The following is a 24,724-nucleotide window of genomic DNA, read 5'->3' on the forward strand; positions in this document are numbered from 1 at the left end:
GAATCTAAAACTACAAAACTCCTAAAGCATCCAATAACACTTAGAATGCTTATACAGAAATATTGACAAAACAAAACAAAAGGTTACATTAAAAGCTCCCATGTACACAGGAACACACTCTTTTGATACCTTCATATTAGATGCCTCAGTTTCCAGTTTTGTAAGATGATTTGAGTTGTCCTCTAGCTCTTGTCGAAGGTTTGAGTTCTCCATTTTTAGCGCCTCAACTTGCTTTAACAACTGATCATATGAAGCTGCAGCCATCCTGGGCTACCCCTGAACCTAGAAAACAGCACAAGATTTTTAGTTCAAGTGTTTAAAAAAAAAAAAAACCAAAAAAAAAACCATTGTGAACTTTTGAGGCAATGCTACCTCTCTTCTCTTCCCCATTTAGTACTCCAGTTTCTAAAGTTTAATATGAACATTTTTTAAATTACTAAATGAATAGTCAATATGACAACTTCAAGGAAGACAGACTTATAGGCTGTTAGAAGTTTTATATTTGCTAAACTTAAAAATACATAAATTGATCAGATTTTAGTTAGGAAATATTTAGATATATGATGCAATATTCATTGTCATGGCTGCTATATAAGAAACTAAAAAATACAAACAAGGAGAAAAAAGTATGGGAGAATTTCTTTGCATCTTAGTTTTGTAAGGACAAAAAGTAAAGTACATAGGAGGAAAAAATGCTCTAGGTCTTGGGGAGATTTACAATGACATCAGGGAAAGTTGCACATTACACGAGGAGTTGACATGTACTGTAATGCTAATCAGCAATACCTAGATATTTATACCATGTTCACTGTGCAGTGTAAGCAACAAGAGGAAAGATGTGGCCAAAGTGGTATGAAAACTATTTTGGATAATATTCTGTGCTTTTTGTGTATGACTAAAGTAAAGACTTTGTAGCTGATTTTTAGAAGAATCAATAAGCATTTATAAACTGTTTCTGAAAGACATACATCACTTATGAAGCCACCAGAAATTGTGGGTGGCCAGCACCTCTCAAGATCAGGCTTAGTCAGTTATGGAGACTGTAGGTCAAAGGATAACAGATATACACTTTCAGGAAACTTAAAACAAAACAAAATCACCATCAGTCCCAACAGCGAGGTTTTGCAACTGCAACAGACTATATATATTGCAGAGACCTGAAATATGTTTTCAACACTATATGCATGACCTGACTGCATAGTAGCAGAAATAACTGATTATTCTTAAAATTAAGATATTACACACAAAAAATAGGAGGGGGAAGCAGGAAAGGTAAGAAATGACAAAATAAAGGGTTGATTACATTATTACTAATTATAAATTTTTATCAACAAAAGCTATAATTGAAATATTACGAATTAAAAATTGCACTAGCAAATCTATGTGGATTGGTCAGTTATCTTCATTTGTGGAAAAGTAATGATATCTGTAATATAGTTCAGTATACAAAAATTGATTCCAGCCCAAGATAGCACTACTGCTATTCACCTATCCAAATCCATGTTTTTCTTCCATTTTGTAATAATTATATTGCAAAACTCAAGTAAATTGTGTCCCATGACAATTTTAATAGTTAACACAGCAAGAATTGTGAACCTAACAGTAGCATGAAGTAATATAAATAGGTTGGTCACAATGAGAGAAACTCTTAATCATCTGTCATTCAGCAGAGCATCACCGTATCACCTTGCTAAACAGAAAGAATTTCCTACCGGAGTATGGCATAAGACATTACACCGACAACGCAAAAGAGAAATATAGAAAGCTTACAAGATGGTATATTCATCTTTTAGTCATGACTGTGCTATTTTGGGAATTGTCTTAAATCTAAAATTTCAGATTTAAAATCTTGTCTTCCAATTTCTATTGAATATGCTGCAAATATGTAGTCTGCAAACTATTCAGTACCTTCAGAATTATACAATATCATCTAAAAAACTAATTGGTTGTAAATTTCCAATACACACTTTGAAATTCTCACTAATCCATCAAAATGTAGCTCACTTGATGAAAACAAAGCCCACACTGAAGATCAGAGGAATAGGAAGAAAACTACACAGATACTATCTGATAACCCTTCTTTCCCTCTGGTTTTTTAGAAAGCAGCAAACTTTCACATCCCAATCATCTCATCTGATTAAAGAAGCTGGGCTAAGAAGGAGCTAAATCATTTGAGGAACTGACTGCCGTGAGAGGGAGCAAAGGTGTCAAGGAAAAATCCCAAATACTAATTTTCTTCCATGATGTGGTCACATTAGGCATGAAACCTCCATTTTGGAAAAATTAAGGCACTGTGAAATCCCTACTTCTATTTAATGAATTCTGTGTTAATAAAAAGTTAATTCTACCTAAAAGGCAAAATGCTGTTAAATAGGTTGTTTGATTACCACATAAACGTGATGTTATGTGAACATAACAATGTTTATATAAACTGCACTTTCCCGCTTTACATGCTTTTACGTTCATGTATTTGTTAACTACTTGCCTACCTATCTAAGAAATAAAACTAAAAATTGCAGTATTCCTTTTCTTTCAAAATATACACTATAGGGCGCAATCCTGTACTGCTCCAGTACAGGACTAGATAATCTATGGATTTTTCTATCTCTAATTACTATAAACACTTCAGTCCTTAAATCTTTTAATATAAACACAATCTCAATGTTCATTTTAGGTGACAGGATTACACCACGTGTACAAGTTTAATTGATCATTTATTGCACCTTTGAAACATCTGGAAGATAATAAAGAGCAAAGTGAGGTGTTTAAGGAATTGTACTTTAAATCTAATCAGTAGGTGCTACAGAAATACTATTAGTATTGAGCCTCTATGTCAAGAAAGCCAGAATTTTTATTTTATTTTATAAATTAGGTTGGTCAATGGTTGGAGGGAGAGGGGGAGTAATGAGTGTGAAACCAAAAGTCAGACTCTGCCAGTCTTGCTCATGCTGGTGGCCTTTACTCAAGCACGTAGTCTCCTTGAGGTCAGTGGGACTGGTCGCATACAAGAGTTATAAAATCCCCAGAATTCAATGGAGAAAAATGGGAGGTGAGAAGATATAAATAGAGTGGAAGAATGGTAAGTGAACAACCCTGATTTAATTTTTTAAATTAAAAAAATGAGCTCAGATAATCTCTGGCTTAGTTATTGAAGTCCTGATATCATGATTTAAAGGCTTAAAGTTACAAGATTTCACTACTCACACCTGCAAATGACCAGTGCCCCATGCTGCAGCAGAAGGGGGAAAGTACCAAAAACTGGCACGTCTCTCTGATCTTGCCAGTTACACTCTTATCACAATAGGAGAACTTGCAGCCCATTTAGGGATCATTTCTCTTCATGTCTATTCTGCAGGAGCGACACTTGGATGCCATTTTTTTTTTACACAAGGTTTCAAAAATCAGCTAGTAGATGATAAGCATAAGCATTAAACCTGAGAAATAGTCCAATTGCCACATCTTCAAAAACCCAGAACAAACCTCCACCCCACACACCCCATTTAAGGGGGCTGAGTATACTTTTCTCTAATGAAAATATCTATACATTTTTTTCATGCCTAAAATCCATTTCTATCTTTCCTCTCACCTTTACTCCATTTTAGAGTCTTAATACAGTGCTTTTCATCTGTAAATTTCAAAGCACTTCAAAAGGGGAAGTCAGTATAATTATCCTCATATTAGGGATGGAGAAACTACAGCACAGAGAGACTAAACAAGTTAATTACACAAGTAGTAATAGTAGTAATAGATCAAAAAAGTAGCCAGGTCCCAGATTAGCACACTAACCACTTGATTATCCTCTCTCCAAGAATTTAATCACTTTTTCTCTATATTGTAACTTTTCCTTCTTACTGATACTCAGTGCCTCACGTTCTCCACAGCACAACGGGACCTAATATCACTATGACAACCGAATTCAGTGGCAACATTAATTTATTCCATTGATCATATAGCACACTAATATATTTTCATCCCCTTGCCTAGCTTAGGATGTCCTTTTCCTACATGTGCATCAGAGACAGGGGTGCCAGTTTCAATGGCTCATTGCTCCAGGCTTCAGATGTTGCACTGGTCTCCAACCTATGCTTCTGGATCTCCATTCCCTGACTGCTAGCTGGCCTGTGACTCAAAATCCCAGCTGCCCAGCACCTAGCTTCAGTGCACAGTGCAAGGAGCAGGCACTGAAATCCAATTAATTCCCTTTGTGAGAAAGCTGGAGAGCAACAGGTGGCTGTAAGATGATTTTAGAAAAACAGGGCAACAAAAGACAATTTCAGGGGGCTCATAACAGCAATTTCCTTGGAAGAAATGCTGAATTCTGTAGCATCTTGGGAAAATGCCAAATTCCACAGGCAAAGAAATAAGCTATCGCTTGAGGTTAGCTGCAAATTCAGACAAGTAATAATGCACTGGTTCGCATTTTGAAAGTTGCCTCCATAACCACTGCAAGGTACCATGACCATCAGTCTTTAAACAAGTTATAAAGTTTTATCACCTAGTACAGGAGCTAGCTATTCTTACTGTTAAGCTGTAGTCTTCCAGTTGAACTCTTCAAATAAATAAAAGCAAAATGAGGTCTTCAATGTTTGGTCCACAGAGTGCAAAACTTTTATATCAAAGAAGTTATGAAAAGTTTCGTGCTGCCTAGATTTTGTGGAGTACTTCAAACAAGCAAACTCATGTTAACTTCATGTTGTCTACCTATATACTATGTCAATATTTATCTCTTTCCCTGAGTTAAGTGAACGAAAAAACAAATATTTTCATTACAAATTTAAATTTCTTTCAGTTACAGAAACCATTTTATTAAAAAGTAGCATAGTTACTTAAATACTGAATCTTCAAGAATGCAGACAACGTAAGGTTGCAGCAGTTCAGTCAAATACATTTAGTTTGACTTTAATTCTTATCATAATTCAAAATATTTTACAATGAGCCTGAATATTAAATAAAGTTTAAATTTATCACAGCAAAAACATTAACTAAGATGTATCAACTACATATTAATCCTATGTAAATAGCACATATTTGCTTTTACAGAATAAAAAATTAAATATACATAGATCTTTTACATTGTTTTACTGTATTCTCCATACAAGAGTTTAAGAAAGCACAACTGTAAAATATACCACAAAAAGCTGTGTTGTCATCACTTTGTGGTCTTGAAAGTCATAATCAGCCCTAACGGGTAGAGAGTAAGAGAGCAGGAAGAGTGGAACATTGGGAAGGGATGGGAAAAGGTATCATCAGCTTAAATAACATTCTATGATTTCTAGCCACTTTAAATAGTTAGGAGGAAATTAATTGGATATGAACTTTGTGAGGTGACATTTAGCTACAGGATGTGAGAATGTACTGCTGCAGGTTATAATTACTTGTGAGTAATTAATCTGAGTACTTTATGATAACCAAAATAATTCAGTGCAAGATTTTGTTGGTTTTTAGTAAAAATATAGGTCAATAATTTATTTAAAAAATTCTAGTGGACTTTAAAATTCAATGTTAAGGTGTTCCCAGCCAACCAATTTTTTTTCAATGTAAAATGACATTTTCATACAGCCTTCACTTGAGTCTCTCTGAAATCATTCCTAAAAGCTCACTTCCTTTAGCATTTTATACAGAAAGTGAATGTCCATATTTCAAATTTTAATACAACAAACCCTTATGCCACCCAAAATACGTATTCCTAAACTGAGGCCAATGCATAATCTCTGTAATCTGCCTTTCTTCAGTTTTATATCCTGTCTGTTATCTGTCATTTTACAGACCACAATCCTGCAGATGTTTAGAATGTTTTGTTGTGACTATTTTTTAACCAGAAAAAATACACACAAAAACAGAGTACATGTTTCTAGAGCACCCTTTTAAACAAAATTTGCACTGTCTAAAAACTAAATTGTTACATATGTCCCAGGAAATAAATTATTTCCAAATTTAGGCATTTAAAAATGCCAAGCACTCTAATAACGTTAAATTGCTATGTGAAGAGCAGAACTACCAGAAGTTACTGGAGTGTTTCAAATTTTCATGAGCTTTAATTTAGGAAGTGAAGCAACATTAGTGTAACAGTTGTGAGATATTGAACAGATTTCTCAATTTAATATAAAGTGGTAGAAATGCTCATTGGTACAGAGATCAGTAAAAAGTATCTAACTGAAATTAAGCAATTTTAGGTAAGGACTTTTATTAAGAAAGCTAAGGTCAACCAGAAATAAGATAAAATTATTTCTGCAGACCATTTTAAACTAAACATTACAAGCCAAATCTGTAATCGACAGAGTTCTTCATTGCACTGGACTCATCCCACTAATATTAAAGAGCTGAAAAGGAAAAATATATTTACCACTTTCTCCTTTCTGATCCATTTGCAGTTTAGTTGTACTCCTGGATTGCTCACTGACACTAAACTCTCACATAGCAGAACCCATGAGTAATGCTTTTTACCACCTCTGGTTGGCAGGGAGACTATTCCAATCTGGCAGATGAGCTGCCCTCAGTAACACACAGCTTTGTCACTTCCCAGCTAACTACAGCATTCAATATTCCTGGGCATGCAGCCATCAGCCCTTAGGAAACTGCAACTAGTACAAAACACCGCAGAACATCTCTTCAACAACACCGGGAATGGTGAGCCTATCAAACTTGTCCTACATTCTCTACACTGGCTTCCCAGAGAACACAGTCAAGTTCAAGATCTTGATCCTCATCTTCAAGGTGCTCAATGGCTTGGGCCCAAGATACCTAAAAAGATCATCTAAAGCGCCATGGTTCACAACACTGCTCTTCAGACACAACAAAACTGTACAGCTCAAGGGTAAAAACTCGTATGGCAGAAATCAGAGCCTTCTTGGGGACTGCTTCAGACTTTGGGATAAACTCCACAGGAACTAAGGACTACAGTAGATGCTTGTTTGCAGCAACACCTTGTAAGAGCAACTGCTCTTACAAGCAACATTTTCCCCAGGGAACACTTTCCCTACCATAAATTGTTCACTCAGTAACAGCAACCTAGCTGCCGCCTAAAAGCAACATTTGTGATGGGACATCACATCCAGGGTGGAAATTGGGAGGCCACACAGGGGCATTGCCCCCCCCAAACTGCATCTTTCCATTCCCCTCCTGACCCAGTCCTCCAGTACAGCTCCAGGGCACACAGCCCTATCCACTTGCCCTGCCTGACAAAGCCTGCATGGAGAGCAAGTGTAAGGAGGAGTTTGGAGGGAGAGGTTGGAAGACAGGGATTTTGGGGAGGGGGATGTGGAGAGAACTGGGGTTGTAGGAACAGCAAAGGTGCAGCTGGACAGTTTCCTCCTCCCTAATTCAGCATTTGGCTTGCAGACAGCAGGGGCAGGGTTGTGGGAGGGTTTGCTATTTTGCAATGAGGCGTATCGAGGACAACCTCCCCCAATGCACTGAGCTGTCCCTTCCATCTCAGTTGCCAACAGCAGGGTGTGGGTGTGCTTTTGCAGTGAAGAATCGGGGAACCTCTCCCTCTCTCCTGGGCACTGACCTGTCCCTTTCCCCTCTCCCATCTCCACTGTTAGGAGACACAGCTACCCTCCATTGCAGGCTGCACATGGTATCCCACGCTCATCAGGGTAGAGCATAAAGATGCCACAGGGAGCATCCTCAGTCTGTCCCTGAAAACCAGCCTAGCTCAGCTGTTTTGCTGACTGGGGGCTCTCCTGCCCCATTCCCCCCAAACTTGGGGATCCCCCACCCATACGCACCAACTCTCCTCCACAATGTGACTACCCCACCCCTTCCGAAACATTCTTAACTCTTCATACGCCGTTAGTCAGATGACATTCCCCACAATAGCAACAGCTGCTTGGGAGCAACATAGTAAAAGGGCACCAATATGTTGCTACTAATAAGCATCTAGTATCACAGACCTCACCATCTTCCAATCCCCACCTTCCACTCCAAGCGCTAGGTAAACTTTTTTAACCTTGGAATTAGTAATATACCACCAACTAGCAGTGTCCCCCTATATAAAAAAAACTGCACTACATACACAATTTTATCCACTTGGAGTGCATGAGTAAAGGAATGAACCACATGATAGATGGTAGTCATGTCAATGCACTTCTGGAAGGCTCCCAGATACAACAGTGATGAGTGCAGTACATGACACAGAATGGAATCCAACAACGCGTTTTGCCTATCTTCATGTATCTTTTCTACCAATGAACTCCTGAGTTTCTCTAGCTTTCTCTAGCTGAGTATTTAAGTCTGAGGTCTCTTTATCATATTTTCAGTAACATTTTCTCCAGCACCATTTCAACCATTTCTTGCTAACCACAAGCCCCAGAAACGGGCATTTTCCTTGACTTCAAATTAACCTTCCTCAATCAATCAACAATTTCTGCAAAACCTACCTTAACATTCATAATATTGCCTACATTATCTATTCACAGTCCAGTGAATAGGGCACTGGACTGGGAATCAGGAGACCTAGATTTTATTCCTAGCTCTGGCACTGACCTGATGTGTGACCTCAGTCAAATCACTTCACCTCTCTCTCTCGGTTTCTCAGTCTGTCAAACAGAGATGATATCTATCTTCCTTTGTAAAACAATTTGGGATCTATGGATGTAAGTGCTATATAAGAACCTGTTATTACTCTTCTCCATCTGCTCACTTTTAATCATGCCTTCGTTCTCTCCACTTTAGATCAGCAGATTTTCCTCCCAACTCTTCTCTTGCTTTTGCTAAGCCACTTTAACTTGCTAATTGAGTCATGTTGTGACCATGCTACCTCCTCAAGCTATATATCTGTACAATTAATAAAACAGTACAGGAATATTTTATATGAAAAATACTATACAAACTAAACTAAGTGATTACTTGCCACTGAATTGTCTCATTTCCTTAATATTTAGTCATCTCTCTGGAAATTCCCTATTTTACTGCAGAATTCTCCTAGCAACATAAAATCCACTGTGTTCCTACTGACCAGTGTTCCTACTGAGAATCTACTTCCATGCAAAATCACCACTTTGCATAATTCAGACAGCTAAACAAAGGTCTTCAAAAGTCAGATTTTTTTGTCAGGCAGTAAACTGAAGATTCTTCAGCAGCACTACTTTATGTGCATAGTGTTAGATTTGAATAAGGACTCGTACAATTGTCAAGGAACTTTACAACCTGGAACTGAGAGAGTTTTTCAGATTGAAACTCTAATATATAGACAAAAACAATTGACTTAATCATATGAGTCTGCATTAGTCAATCCTTTTTTATTGGAAATCAAGTAGTATGTTCAATATACCCTGAATGGGTTCTGTTTAAGAAGGACAAGCATGACAGTTGGGATACACCTGCAGCTCTGAATTTCAGCTTCATAAAAATATTTCTTTGAATTCCTTTAACCATTTATCAGCCAAAACAGTTACTTTTGTTACCAATGGCTTCAAATATTTGAATGAGACTTATGTTGAGAATACATAAGTCTTGGTCTTGTCAGAATCCAGAGGCAATGTTCTATAATGTCAAATTAAAAATCCAAATCCTAACATTATTATAGGTGGAGTAGTAGGGATGCCTATATTTAAAGATGGCTAACACTTTCCAGTGTAATCCTTAGTTCATCAAAGTTATAAGCAACTGAAAATAAACTATTCAGGTTGAAATTTTTCATGCTAGGGTTGAATTTTGAGAAAGTCAAAACAAAAATTGTACAGTTATTTAAGTGAACAAGATTAGTAAAAAAAAACAAAACTTTTGCTACATGAAAGAGATTTGTATCATTGGGAGTAGAAAACAGAAATTTGACAGACATATTTCTGAGGTCACAGCAGTGCCTTTCACTGTCCTCTGGAAAATCTCACCAGACTGCAAAGCATAGAAAATCACCATTTGCATAAGCAGAACAGAACTTGTTAGAGGCTATTTTAATTTTAATTAATTCCAAATGCACAGCCCATTCTCCTAGGCCCTGCTAAGCCTTCTGTTTCCTCTATATTTGATATATACATGAGCTAGAGTTCCAGAAGGGACATAAGCAAAACAGACCAAGCCACCTTCCTTTCCCTCGCCACTCAGCAAAATACCCTTCCAAGAGAAGGATTGATGGATAAGGAGTCAGAGGACTACCCATTTGATTCATCTCACCTCTTTCACAGACTAATATTGATAGTTCAATGCACTTCATAGCCCTTATCAAGGAGGCAGGCAAGTATTCCTTAATTTTACAGATGAAACAACAGGTGATTTTGAGTGTTGTGCAAAATTACTTTTGGCAGAACAGGGATTTGAACCCAGATCTCTGGTATGATGGACCCAAGCCTTGACCACTTAACTATATTGCCTCTCCAAGTGAATAGGCCAAAATCATGTGACTTGGCTAAGATGTCTGAAAAATGGAATTGGACTAGTACTGCATGCCTAGTCAATGAAAGGGGATCCGATAAAGTGTTAGATGATAGCAAAACCAAAGCAATTCTCTTTTCTTTTATTAAAAAACTACTAAATTCCACACAAAAACCTCTTTGTATGCCATGCAATTTCTTCCATAGGAGATATACAATATGGGAAAAGAGGGATACAATCAAATATATACAATATTATATAGGTACACAAGAACACAGTGTGGTAGATTATGCCTTTATAAGGGAGCTAAGATTTGTAACCATTTTTCACATGAATGAAGAATATGGTCATGGGGACCCCGTATTCTCTATTTATAGGACCATGGATTTAAAAAAAAATATTCTATTAGACTACCTTCCTAGAAGCTTAAAAATTAAGTATTGTCCCTATATTGTCTTTTTCTCTTTGGCATGTAGCCATTCTTTAAATTTTTTTCTAATGGTGCTAAAATGAATATAACAGTCTTTGTTAGTGACTATTTTACAGCCTTGAGAGTAGTATTTGTTCAGTTAAGACAATTAGGTAAAATATGTCTTCAAAAACCAAAGATTTGATAATTTATCAAACCAGAAAGATGTAGAAAACATCCTTTTAACTATTTTAGAGCTTACAGTAGGTAACTGATTTGATGGTATCCATTACCAACAGATACAAGCAGTAAACTGTACCCTTTGAAAAAAATATTGTTAGCAAATGCAGCACTTGTAAAAAGCGCCTGACTGTAAATAAAAATAAGATGTCAGGTTTCCTTCATGATCAAACTACAGCATGGGACAGAAACATGTGTTTCTTTATAACATGTTGCCAACATGCATCAGTCATGAGCTGGAGGGACCACGTCTAGGGGTGAGAGGATTATTCAGTTTTCAAAGTCCTGGAAAAATCTTAAGTCTTTTAAAACTAAGCCATGGAATCGCACATTGTTTCCCCAGTTACCCAAGTGAGAAAAATTCTAGGTATCTGGGCTGGTCAATGCTCTTGAGAAGATAAGATTTGGGCAGCTAGAGAATATTATAAATAAAATCTCCTCTACTAATTTTGTAACTTGGTAGAAAATCTCTAGGAAAAAATTAAAATTCAAGTCCTGCTTAACATCTTAGTGTATTGATAATCTACAAGTTTCTATTTTCTGGTACAATAGCAAATGAGCTCATTAGGAATCAAAATTCCACTTTGTATGTTCCCCTAAGCAGGTACTTTCGACAGACATTTTTTGTAAGCAGACAGCACAGAGGTATTTTCCCCCCATTCACTCACTCCTCTCTTCTTTATGTAGTTTGTGTCATTTCCACCCAACCATTTCCACGCAGGTGAATCTCCTGTGTCTTCCTTTCCCTTTCATTGCACAACAGAAGCAAGTTTCACTCTGCAATTTGTGTCGCACATCAGACTACATGTTGTTGGAGAATTATGTAATAAAGGGGTGGCACAGAGAGCAGAAAATGTAGGACACAAATAGAATTTAGAATTCTATCATGAGTTGTAAGAGAATTTTTTAGAAATTCTGAAAGAAAAAAGACCAATAGAAAGAATGAACAAAACACAAGAGACGAAAAAGAAGAGAGACTGCTACTACATAAATATTTGTACTGTAGTAGTGACCAAAGACATGCATCCCAGTAGAAGTGGCTCTTGAGTAGGGAGCTGAAGGAAGAGAAAAGAACATTGCTATTTTAATTATTGGTTTGGGAGGTATTCCATAACTAAACAGTGGCACGGAGGAAGGCACAAAGATGCTTCTCAGAGAATTAAAGCAGCAAGTGAATGAGGGCACCAGTTCATAAAGCTCGGAGAGTGGGGAGCAACTTGATAAGATGCATTAGCAGTTAATTAGAGAGGGATAGAAATGAGAAGAGCCTGGAAAGCAAGGACAAGTATATTGAATTTGATGTGGTGGAAAACAGGGAGAGCCAGTGGAGGGATTCAATAATCAGAATGATACACTAAGATGATGATTTTGGCAGCTACGTTTTGAATGGAGTGGGGAAGGGCTGCGATGCAGGTATTTGAGAGAAATTAAAGAGGCAGCAGTTGCAGTAGTAAAGACAGGATATAAAATAGATGATGAAAGAAAGTTTCAGATGAATCTACTGAGAGAATAGGTTGGAATTTAGTGATGTGGAGGAAGCAACAAGACACCGACATTGCCTCGATTTATGGGACAATATAGCCAAGTGTAAAAACAGACACCCAGATTATGGGCATAAGTGTCAGTGAGGATAGAGCTGTAGTCAACAGCAACAGAGAAATGAGACAGTGGAGAGCAGTTGGGCTTGGGAGAAAAGAGCTAACGGTTCAGTTTTGTCCATGTTACACTTACTGCAAGACATCAGGAGGAAATGTCAAAAACAGCCTGAAATGCAGGATTGGAGTGAGACAGCCAGGCAGAAGTGGAGAGGTAGATTTGATAGTCATCTGCATACAGATAATGGGTTGAAGCCATGCAAGTGAATGAGACCACCAACAGAAAGGGTTGAGAGAGAAAAGGAGATCTAGGACAGAGCATTATGGGATTGCCCACAGAAAGCAGAATGTGACACTGAAGGAATGTTCAGAGAGGTAGGAGAATTAAAGGTCACTCATGAAAGCCAACAAAGGACAAGACAGTGAGAAGGATCAGCAGTTTCAAAAGCAACAGAAAGGTAAAGAAGGATGACAATGAAGCATGGGTTCTTATATCTGGTCAGTAAGGACTCACAGACCTACATGCAAGCAATTTCACTAGAACAGAAAGGGTAGAAGCCAGATTAGATGAGATGAGATCCATGACGGAGTTGAAGAGAAACTCGAGGCAGCTTTTACAAACAGCACATTTGAAAAAAGAGGGGACTACAGAATAGTTTATTGAGGATGGAACAACTATGGTATGCTTGTATTGCAATTGGCACTGGCTAAAGGAGAATGAAAAGCTTAAAGGAGAAGTAAAGAAGAGAATAAGGCCAAGGAAGTCAGCAGCTAGGAGAGGACTGCGTCACCAGGTGGTGAGTATACCGGAGAGCAGGAATCAGTGATAGAAGAGGAAGAGTGAAAAAGCACAGGGTAGTAGTAGTAGCAGAAAGGATGACATTTATCAGCAATCTTACTGGCCTAAGATGTATAGCATGTGTTCCCAGCATTTTATTTCTGCATCTTTATTTCTGTTAAAGATTGCCCCTACCTCTTAATTTGGAGGTGGAGAGGTTAAACAGCAGAGGACAGAAGAATATTGTTGAAAGGACTGAAGTCAACTTGCTCTTTGCTGATGGACATATAAACATCTAAATACCTGCTTATCTAAAAAAAAAAAAAAAAAAAGTCCCATGTTCTTGGGTTTCCCCTTGCATTGCAGGTCATGGCTACATTTTAGGACACTACATTTCAAAGGTCAAATACATATTAAACACCCATGAACTAATATTACACTGTCAAATACAACTTTCATATTAAAACCAGTAAGAAGAGATGACAATTTGATGTACAATTATTGAATAGTAGGGATTTCCTTTAAGACATTTTATTTTAGATTTTTTTAAAATTAAGAATCTATAATAATTTATTATAAATGTTAAGCTATTTATGTGTTTGTTCTAAGTATGAAAACATTTATCAATTGGTAAATACACAAGAAGGAGCAGGGAAATTACTATGTGCACAGTCAGTGTTAAGACCCTAACAAGTTTGTTTTACTCTAAGCAGCTGATTTTGGTATTTAAAAAGTTTGCAATAAAAGGAATGTTCACTGGGCCACGTTGTTCCATTGCTTCACATAGAAAAACAGTGGTACGTTTGCTAAGTACTTATTTAGCCCTCATCAACACAATATCTATCAGGAGTGCCTTTAAAATATTTTAAAATAAAACACACAGGATAGGAGAAATATTTTGATTAGTTTATTATTTGTTTGGCTGGTTGTGTGTGTAGAGCTTGCCACAGCAAAGTCCAAAAACAAGTTTTACATTTATGGCTTGATTCTGTAAGATGCTCAAGTCTCTTCTGAAAAATTACTGAGCACCCTTAACACCCATTGAATCAGGCACTTAGATTTTAATGTTGTGCATATTATTTCCTGCGGGGCTTATTTCATAGTCTAGGTCCAATCCCTGTAAAAATTCACAAGCCTCCTCCTATTGTTCAACTGTTTCATTGTTCTGGTGAAAAAGTAGCTGTCATAGCTATAGAGGAAGATAAAATCTCTCAAGAAGCTAAGGCTAATTCCATAGAGGGCTTTGAATATCAGTACAAAGACCTTGAACTGGACTCCACTGAGAAGTCTAACAATTGGCTTCAATGGGCTTTGGATCAGGGCCTGGGTAGCCTGTTCAGAAAGCTATATACCAAGTGATCTATTAATAGGAACCTGGGCTGTTAAACAGATGTGTTGATGCAGTCTATACCAGCTGAAATTTTGGAATGGAACGTGGCTTCTTTCCTAGATAAAACAGACTGGAATAATAAAGACTGAAGTTCATGAATGCATAGATTAGTATGGCCTCTTCAGCAGAGAGGCAGATTCTCCAAATTACTTCCCTCTTCCAGTCTTCATCACCTCAGCCTTGTCTGGGTTCAAATGTAGCCAGCTGCTTTTCATCCAGGTACTGATTTCAGCTGGAAGTCGGTGCTCTGTTTATATCTGATGCAAAGGATATGTATGGCTGGCATTCCAACACTGTTTCTCTCACCATTTGCCTCATTATGGAGAGGAGTCTGAACCTTAAAGGACTTTACAACTGAGGACTTTGCCTGTAATGATGACCCCCGGGGTTTGGTGCTGGAGGAATAATATGAGCCATTTCAGGGTCTCTCTGTTTACCCTGAAGACTACTGGAAGCAGAACAGGTGTATTTGAATATCAATGGAATCAAATGACAAAATAGCTCTGCAAGGTAAATAGAGATATACTTCCACTGTGTGTGGAGAGGAAGTGGTCATTCATCAAAGCAACAAGTGCGGTGTTTGTCCTATGTCTTGACCTGAAAGAGTAATCCAGGATGATGGCAGCCAACAGCTGGCATTGGAGACTGTCAATTAGCTTTTTTTTTTTTTTTTTTTAAACAAGAGCTTAGACATTGGGCAGGAACTCGTGCAAGGTCTGAAACATCAAGCGGTGCTTTTTAAAGTATTGTTTGGATTAGTGGAATGTGGAGGAAGTAGATTTCCCTCATCAAAAGAGGCGCTGACAATCTCATTATTGGGGGGGTCCTCTATGATCCTGCTCTTTTTTAATACATAGGAAGGCATGGGTCAGAGTTAGAGATGGTAGCCTTGACTGCCATCATCTTATTTGACTACTACTTGTGAATGGACCAAATCCTTGGAAAATAAGCACTACATTTCTGGTTTCAATCTCAGTCCCACTACTCCATTCCACAAATTGAGATGACAATTCCTAACAGCAAAGGGTGCTGCTAGATTTGGAGTTTCAGTGAAAACAGCATGAAATCAGCTAACAGTCCACAAAATTTCTGCAGGACACTCTTTGCTTCCTTTAGAAAGGCATAATCTTATAAAATTGTGTCCTCATCTGTATCAGACTACATTTTCCATCACTCCCACTCAGATTATCTTCCTTCCTGATTTTTTTGCTATAGTTAGTGACAGAATTAATGCACTCTGTGTGAACTATGGAGTGAGGGAAAGCACTTCAGTGCTGAAGTACATATAGCAGTAACGAGGGACTGATGTAGTGCCTTGCTAAACCTTCTAGTCTTGTAGAGTTTTCTATGACTGAATTTTGGAATTTAGCAAAGACTAAGTTTTTGGGGAGCTGACCATTGTGATGGTTTCTTCTTGTCTTATAAAGGTAAGAGTTATTTCTGCTTGCAGAAGGAAGTGGTCTGGCCTCTATAGAGAGTAGCTTCTCACGTTTTTGATCACATCCAGATGAAGGATACAGTCCAGAGTATGGCCTGCCTTCTACCATACAGTGACACCCATCGTGATTCCTGGTCATTGACATATTAGTACTTACTACATAAAATTACAAAGTGACATTATTTAAAGATGGTCCTTATTTATGCCAATACCAAAAGTTAGCATGTAAGATCTTGGAAAGAATCCTACTGTAGCCTAGAACTCCACACACTATCCCCTAGCAACAACTGTCTTTGGAACAGCTACTCCTGGCCTCACCTCATCTACAACATAACAGCAAAAATCAGTCTTCAAGGCAGTTCCTTTTAGCCAAAGCATGCTTTCCACAGCAAGGTCTCAGAAAAATGGATGCGCTAGCTGCAGTCTTAAATACTGGAGTAGGGGACCATACCAAGCAAGGGCAATAATGATGGAGGTTTGGGTCTCAACTCTGAATTCCCTTGCTTGTTGTGGGTCAGAGGATCTTATTTTAAAACCTATTCTGGTCTTAGAAGAAGAAAGCACAATTATAATTCTTACAAAATACTAGCTTTAGATCCTGAAAACAGACATATTACTAGCAAAAATAAAGTGGGAAAATTAAAAATAATGAATTTGAACAAGTTATATACAGGCATGTTAAACTTCAAATTTCATTGTTAGCCAAGGAAAAAAAATTCCTTGCTTTAGAATTCTTGGTTGGGAAGTTCCTTAGCTTGTTAGTCACAATGTATTCAGAATAAGTCCTTGAAAATAAGAGACAGTCTGCCCTTAGATGAGCCTACATTTAATACAAAGTAGTTGGGACATCATATGAATCATAAATTATACTGGACAAGGGTGATTCACAAACATGTACACTCCTTCTTAATCATCATTTTGGCTAAATTACTCATGCTCTATTAGCCTTTTCTATGTAGGCATTGCTATTTTTTTTTATTTCTTGCAACCGATTTATCTGACTTCTGAAAAATGAATGCTATTTAAAAATCCTAGGCACTAATTTCTGTAAAAGGCTCATTTGTAACTGAAAACATCAATTTCAGTCACAAACAAAAAAAACTGGACTTAATACAAAAACATTTTTATTTTAAAATATCAAGTATTATTACAGATTAATACTGTATCTCCCTTAATCTTTTTCCACACTATGGTGATCCATCAGTAACATTTTGAGCCAACAGCTAAAGAGAATGGGAAACCATTAAGTACATTAGCATCTATTCATACACAACACTATGAATCTTAAAATAGAACCAGCTGGAAGTCTGAGTTTTTGAGAGACAAGGTAGGTGAGATCTTTTATTGGACGACTTCTGTTGGTGCAATAGACAAGCTTTCAAGTTTACACAGAGCTCTTCTTCAGTCTTGTTCACACAGTTGATCTCCCAGTTAATCACTAATATGACCTACTTAAAAAAACCACAAAGGATGACCAATTTTAGTTTTCACTAAATTCATGAAAGAGAAATTAAATCAAATTGATTAAAATATTAATATAGCTGAGTTGATGGAATATGTAACAAAAATATAAACCCCACAACAAGTAGCTGTACACCAAAGGAGTCAGATTTATTAATTTTCCAGAATATACTGCATTATTCTGAAGTTATGAGTTATGATTCATACTTTTTCTACTATAAACATCAAGATTTGCCTTGAATTTACACTTGTCCTATGAGGCTGTTCACAATGTGCGTGCATCCTTTTAGCAAACATGATTCACAACCATGGTCATTCCATGAAGAAAGCCATTATTTGTGGAATAAGGGCCTAAATTTAGTAATGGTCTCTTACTCATGATGCTACTAGAAACTGACCCAGTGTTAGAAGTAGAAACGCCTTAGCAGGTATACAAGGCAAGTACAAAATAGTTCTTGTAAAGTTTAAAAAAATAATTTAAGCAAGAAACATTAAGTTAAAAAGCTTTCTACTAAATCCTATGACTATTATGCTTTCATTCAGTATCATTCAGTATTGATAATAGAAGCCTTACATTTATAAATAAATTTATTGGCAGGCACTTTAGGAGGTTCTTAGGAGCTTCATTAAAATATGTAATAGTCCTGTTCCAGTTAACTACTTTTAATATATATTATAGGCAGTTTAAAAAGATTAAGTGTTTCATGAGACTCCCATTACTCTGATGAAATAATCAGACATCTACCGATTATTGGATTTGACAGAAAACTTCACTAGCTATTAATATATTAAGCAGAAAACATTAAGGGGCATTTTCAACCATGAAAACTGATTTAAAAGCAATAGAACACAAATACCATCTCTGCTCACTGAGGTGGGGGAAAGAGAATGCTATTCAAAATATAAAGTTAAGGCATTCTAAACCATACTGTACACATAAGCATAACAGAGTTTACTGAAAATGTTTCTATACGAACTGCAAAAGTACAAAAATATACTTTAAAAAATATGTATCTTTGAATGTATAAATATCCAAATTAAATACAACAAAATCTGTCTTGCTGAGCCCTCAAGAAAAACAAGCTTCTGATAATGAAAAATGCGCCTACAGCTTATCTTCAGTCCAAAGATGACAGATAAATCAAATTAAAATTCAACTCATTTCAAACAGTACATTTTAAAATACTGATTCAAGATATTCAGCATCTTGTTTGCTTTCTAAAAAACTATTTTACATTTTTGCAAAACTAAGTGATTTGGTTGTAGATGACCTAATTACTAGAATAAAAGCAGTGTCTGACAAAGAAAAAACAACTGCTTCATACATAATTTATTAAGATTTCCATTCAGGTTAAATCACAGATCTGAGCATCTCTTTGTAATGTTAAATCATTTTTTAACAAGCCAGTGTTTTGGTGTTCAAATACATACTTTATTTTTCATTATTAAAACAATTCCTCAATATTTCTGGTGCTACATGGGTTGCATCTGGCCACTGAACCTTATCCTTTAAATGCATTTTTGGGCGCAGCAGTGCAGCACAGCCTCTCGTCCCTCTGCAGCTTTCTCCTTTTTCAGCAAAGGAGCAAAAGCTGCTGCAGTCAACTGCAGAATAAGCCGCCACCACCACGTCCTGTCACTAACAAAGACACCGGTATCTGTAACACGAAAAGAGGTGGCTTTTGCAGTTTCACAACAGCAGGCATACCGCCCAAGAGCAAAATGTTAACATTTAAAAAGTGCAAGAGAATATCATGCTCCGCAATACCTGCCTCATCCTCCCTCCAGAATGCTTTCATTGTGGAGCTGTTAGATTCACATCAAGGCATCTCCTTCCCTGCTTTGTGTTCTTTTCTCTGGCAGCCGCGGCTGCTGCTGCTGCTGCGGCAGGAGGGAGAAGAGGACTTCAATGGGCTCAAGCTCTCATTCCTCCTCGCAATGAATCTGCTACATTCTTTGTTGCTCTTTGCCCGTTTCCTTAGATACTGTTTTTTCCTCTTTTCTATGTCAACAAACCTTTTTTAAAAACACCCCATTTTCTAGCTACAAAAGCCGCTTTCTTCTCCCTTCCCCAGCTCGCTGCCGCTGCCACCGCCTCCTCCTCTGCTGTCAAACACACTGATCAGAACCACAGGAAATCCATCCCTAACTCCTCGCTGCAGCAGAGGGGAAAACACAGGCTCTTCTCCCTGCAGCAGCCTGGAGAAGCGCCCACTGCGCCAACAGCAAGAGACAGACAAGTATTGAATGTTACAGCCCAGCAGGGCTCGGCGTGCCGTGCCCTCCCAGTTTCACCTACCCCATCTCCGAAGCTGCCTGTGTCTCCATTCCGTTCCGTCTCCAGCGCCCAGTCTCCGCCCGCACCCACCGGCTGCACTGGAGCCAAAGCCAATACAGTCACATTCCAATCACGCGTGCGCCCAGCCTAGCCCAGTGCAGCCAATGGCCCAGCTCGCATCAGAGGATGCGATGCGTCCTGGTCCGCATCCAGAGGATTAAACGGCTCCCCACCCCCCGACTCTGGTCAGTTCGCTGTCTCGGTGATCCGAAGGGATGAAAGGGGAGGGGATCCTGTCAATGATAATCGCAACGCAGAGCAATATAGAGAATATAAAGAAATGGGAGTGGGAATTGGAGGTGGGTGAGAAGAGTGTCAGTGGAAAGACTATTTGGAGGAGGAGGAGGAAAAAACATCCCCCAAATAAAACAGCAAATCTTGCTCTATTTGTGTTTGCCAAAACGATCGGAAACTATAACTTTCAACATTTACAGCAGCATGACAGAGAACAACAAATGTTGCCAAAATGAATGTGTCAAGTATCTGGGGAAAGGAATCACGTTTTATAGCGATGAGGGTGAATTTTGATAGTCTGTCCATTCCCTATGACTGTCTATTATGTAAAACCATGGAGTTATTTAGAACAGCTATTGTGCTTCAAATTCACATGCGACCTTAAACCAAAATAACTTTCAAGACAGCACCTAAACAACTTCAACAGCTCAACTTGATAGGCTGGTAGGAGAAGAATTTAAAGAGCAAGAGCTTTTCCTAAAGTGGACTATGCTAAACTGCAAAAAGACACTTAGTAATGAATAAGAGTGTCCACAAGGGAAGTTAGTGTAACATAGCTACTGTGCTTTAAATTCACATCCTAGCTTCACTGCCTAACTTGGTGTTTAATGAATGTATAGGATTTGTCTTCTCTTGAAGATGGATTAAGATAGGATGTGAATTTAAAGTGCAATAGTTGTTCCTGGATAACTTCACGTGTGGACACTTTCAAAATGATTTAAGCTAAACAGGAACAAAGCACTCTTATTGTGGAATGAGAGAGTCATTCCATAATAAACATGACCATATATGACTTTAATCAGGAACAATGCCAAGTAGACAAGACCTTACAAGCTACACTTTCATGCCATATCAGCAGTATTTTAAAAATTAAACATTTATAATGCACTATATGTGCACACTGAACTTAACAGAACAAAGAAAAGGCACAGCTCCTGCCTCAAAGAGTTTACAATTTCTAAGGACAATTTATCTGGATAGCCAACCAGATATTAGCACCTATTGTCCCAATTACAAAGAGCATGTATTTCCATAATATATTGTAGGTGGTGTCCACACAATGGAATGCTATGCAGACAATATATTGTTTAGCAAAGGTACTAAAAATCCAAACCTTACTACTGTAGCAATCACATGGTAATATTGCTATTATATATGCACACACAATATAACATACAGAATAGGATTTATGTAACAGCCTTTTTTTTTTTTTTACAAACAAAACAAGAGAAACCCTACCAAAGGGACTACTGAACATTCAACTGTTGGAAACTAGGAAACTGATCCAGCAGACAGCTCTGTGGAGACACAGGAAAAGAAGTTAATCATATAACAAGACTAAGGTATACATCTAATACTTCAGTTAATTAAAAAAAAAAACAAAAAAAACACAACGAAGTACTGCTTTCAGAAATCCATTAAAATAGTTTTCTTCCCTAACAACATTATTTCTGGATTTCCTTACAGTTCTACAGAAAACAATACTTTCACATCTTCTATCAAGCAAACTTTTTGGACATATAAACCATAAATTAATTTTATTATAAAGAGTGACCAGATAAACATGCATTTCAGACTAACACATTCTAATTCAGTGTATCAGTGTGTAGATAGTCTGATAAAGGCATATAGCCATTCTCCAAAAAGGGCCATATTTTTGGAGTTTAACATACTCACAACATTTCAATGTTTATTTTATGTATATTCAGCTGAAGTATGATGTGGGGCTGTCAAGGGATATCATAAGCCTGTAGGTCAGGTGAAACAATGGTACCCAAAAAGAGTTCTTTGCACAGTTCCAAAAACACTGCAACAAGACTGACTACTGTTAATTCAACATCTTAATGTAATGTTAATTGGTCAAAGCTACCAAACAGTGTATTTTTTTTATTGGTTTTGCATTGGCAAGTTGTTTTTTTTCCAGAAATGACGAAGCTATTCAGCATGTGGAAAAAATTAACATTTTGCAATATATTAATATGAAATGTCTTCACATCACATTCTTAATAGTTAACTCAAGTGATGAGTTTTCTATATTTTCAGTTGATATTCAGTTGAAATCAGTCTCACACTAACAGTCCTGCACCAGTACCAGTTGATTGCATGCCCACAGGTTTATGCTGCACGGTGGGGTAGACCTAAATGTATGTGAATTCCTAATGTAAAGCTTCTCCATTTGTAATCCCTTGTACACACATACTATGTAGAATCTAGTCTGTCTGGTAGAAGGTATTAATTTCTAATTGCCTATGCATGCAGTACTAGCCTTTGAAATATTCTAGAAACTAGTTTTTTAATTCAGTGACACTTATGGCCAAAACCGTATTAATGACAATACACAGCTTCATATGGGGTTCCAATAAAAAATGGCAATTTTGATACTAACATATAAATCTAATTCAGCACAAGTCTGTATACATGTACAAATGAAAAATGGTAGTAGCGATGGTGGTAACGTTAACAATATACCTTGGGAATTTTACCTCTAGAGGGAAGTTAGAGTTTATGAAGACATGGAGAATACAAGCCCCTTAAATCTTACATCAAAAGAGAAATTTTGAAAACTCCACAAACTTTGAAAAGTGTCTTATTGTTCAAGAAAAATCAAAAGAATGCAAAATACTGCCAAAAGCCACCAGTGCTGGACAAAATTCTGTGATGTTAGCAGCAGAAACCAGGAGACACAAACTGTACTGGCAGCTACTGGATGAGTTTCCTAGTTTAGATGTGCCGCTAACTATCACAGGGGTTGCTTTCAGAAATACACAAGCAAGTCAAATGTGGAACTTCAGAATTGTATTAAAATAAACAGATTGAATCTGATCAAAGAGCATCATGTTCACCTGCTTCTACAACCACCAGAGCAAGCACGTCCCCCAGCAATTGATTCCGTTGCATTGTTTGCTTGAGAAACACAGAAGACAGACAAGCAACTTCATAAATAGAAATATTTGAGAGAGGAACCAATCTAAGCGATGCAGCATATTAAAGAGAAGATGACATGTAGTGCAGACCTGTGGAAAATTTGACTGTTAAGGATGTAGTTTGTCATTCAAAATACCTTACTTCCAATTTGAGTAAAACAAATCTTAAAGCAAAACCATCCAGTTACACTAGAAAAATACACTCACCTTATGACATTGCTTTCTACCAGCCCAGGCTATGACAACTAAAGGAATTTCAGACAGGAGGGTATGTCCAGTCTCCTACATTCATATTCCGGGATTATTTTCTTCAAGTTATGCAGATACTACTTCAAAACATTCATGGACACAGACAGACACAAAATATCAGATAGGTACCAATCTACATTCTTTATAGGTTAAATCTCCCTAACGTGCACAATGTCTTTGAATCTGGGCAATTTGTGTGCATCAGATTCCTGGCTCTCATGGAATTTGGAGTGTCATGGGAACAGAGAAAACTGTCAGACTCAAAGGGTAGCAGTGGGATTGGATTGACAAGAGAGAAGCCAGTCCTTGTCAGATGGACCTTCACAAGATACATCCTGAGTGAACATGCAAACGCTATGCAAGAAAGAAGTGTCCTAACCAGAAAAGTGAAGACAAAGTCCAAAAACAAGTCATTGCCTCTACATTGGAGAGAGATTAAAAGCACGTTACAGCTTTTATCAACCACATCATCAACAATATGACAAACCCTTTTGACCCTGAATCACATCCAGAGATGCTTATCAATATATCAACTGGACTGCATGTAACAGCACATGTACAAGAGTGTCTACTGAAAAGAGCAGATGTTGAAGAACAAAGATTTGAGAGGTGCACTTGATTCTGATGGGCCATGAAGCTTTTTCAGTCCAGTCAAGAAATCTGGCATCAAAACATTTGCTGAGATGGCCAAGACCACCAAATTTAAGTTTAGTGAGAGAAGGACAATCACAGCAGTTATCAGTCCAGAAATTATTTTCCATGGAGCCTGGTCATTAGCAAGATGTAGAAATTTATGTTTGAATGGCAATTGTTCTTGGTCACCCAATAAGACTTGTGCCTATGTTCCTCTTCCATGCTGATGGAACAATGAGAACAGAAAAAGCTGAATTAGGGCATCAGCTGCAAACTCAAGATGAATGCATCCATGAGCTAAAAGCATACAACAAAGAAACAGAGATGCCATGGCTGCCATACAAATGATGCTGGAGACAAATTCCACACATTGTTAAATTGGCTGCTGAGTACTTGAGGGAGGTTCTAAAAGCATTTGACAAATCTAATTCCATAACTGAAGTCCTTGACAGATAAGACCACAGTACAGTTCTGTGAGAACTACAGAAAGACAGTGCCAGACATGATCTAAGGCTAGATGCAAAAAATATCAGGTGATTAGTGGACACACTGTGCCTCCATGGAACCATTTCTAAACATGGCATCCAACACGCAAAGTCACTTGTAAAATTCAAATGTGAATATATATTTCAAAATGTATCTGACAGTATAGGAGCACACCCAACACAAACACTGCTCCTTGTTGGAGGTTTTTCCAATGGTGAAGTAGCAAAGTCCTTCA

At 37.6% G+C, this 24,724-nt stretch overlaps 1 protein-coding gene across 2 annotated transcripts in view; it reads right to left on the reverse strand.

Annotated features, from left to right (window-relative positions):
* The window catches only part of APC (APC regulator of WNT signaling pathway), a 148,942-nt gene that overhangs the window by 103,447 nt on the left and 20,771 nt on the right, over positions 1-24,724 (reverse strand). Inside the window, exons 1-2 of one of the 2 annotated variants that reach the window (XM_067569198.1) lie at positions 19,925-19,983; positions 130-282 (exon numbers count right to left, since the gene is read on the reverse strand). In XM_067569198.1, coding sequence (XP_067425299.1) covers positions 130-264 — 135 coding nt within the window. In that variant the 5' untranslated portion in view covers positions 265-282; positions 19,925-19,983. Of the gene's footprint in view, positions 1-129; positions 283-19,924; positions 19,984-24,724 lie in introns of those variants that run through there. The other variant, XM_067569197.1, reaches the window with a different exon arrangement.

This window comes from Emydura macquarii, unplaced genomic scaffold, assembly GCF_026122565.2.
Source record: "Emydura macquarii macquarii isolate MOO-44397 ecotype Brisbane River unplaced genomic scaffold, CSIRO-AGI_Emac_v2 contig_2897, whole genome shotgun sequence".
NCBI lineage: Eukaryota > Metazoa > Chordata > Testudines > Chelidae > Emydura > Emydura macquarii.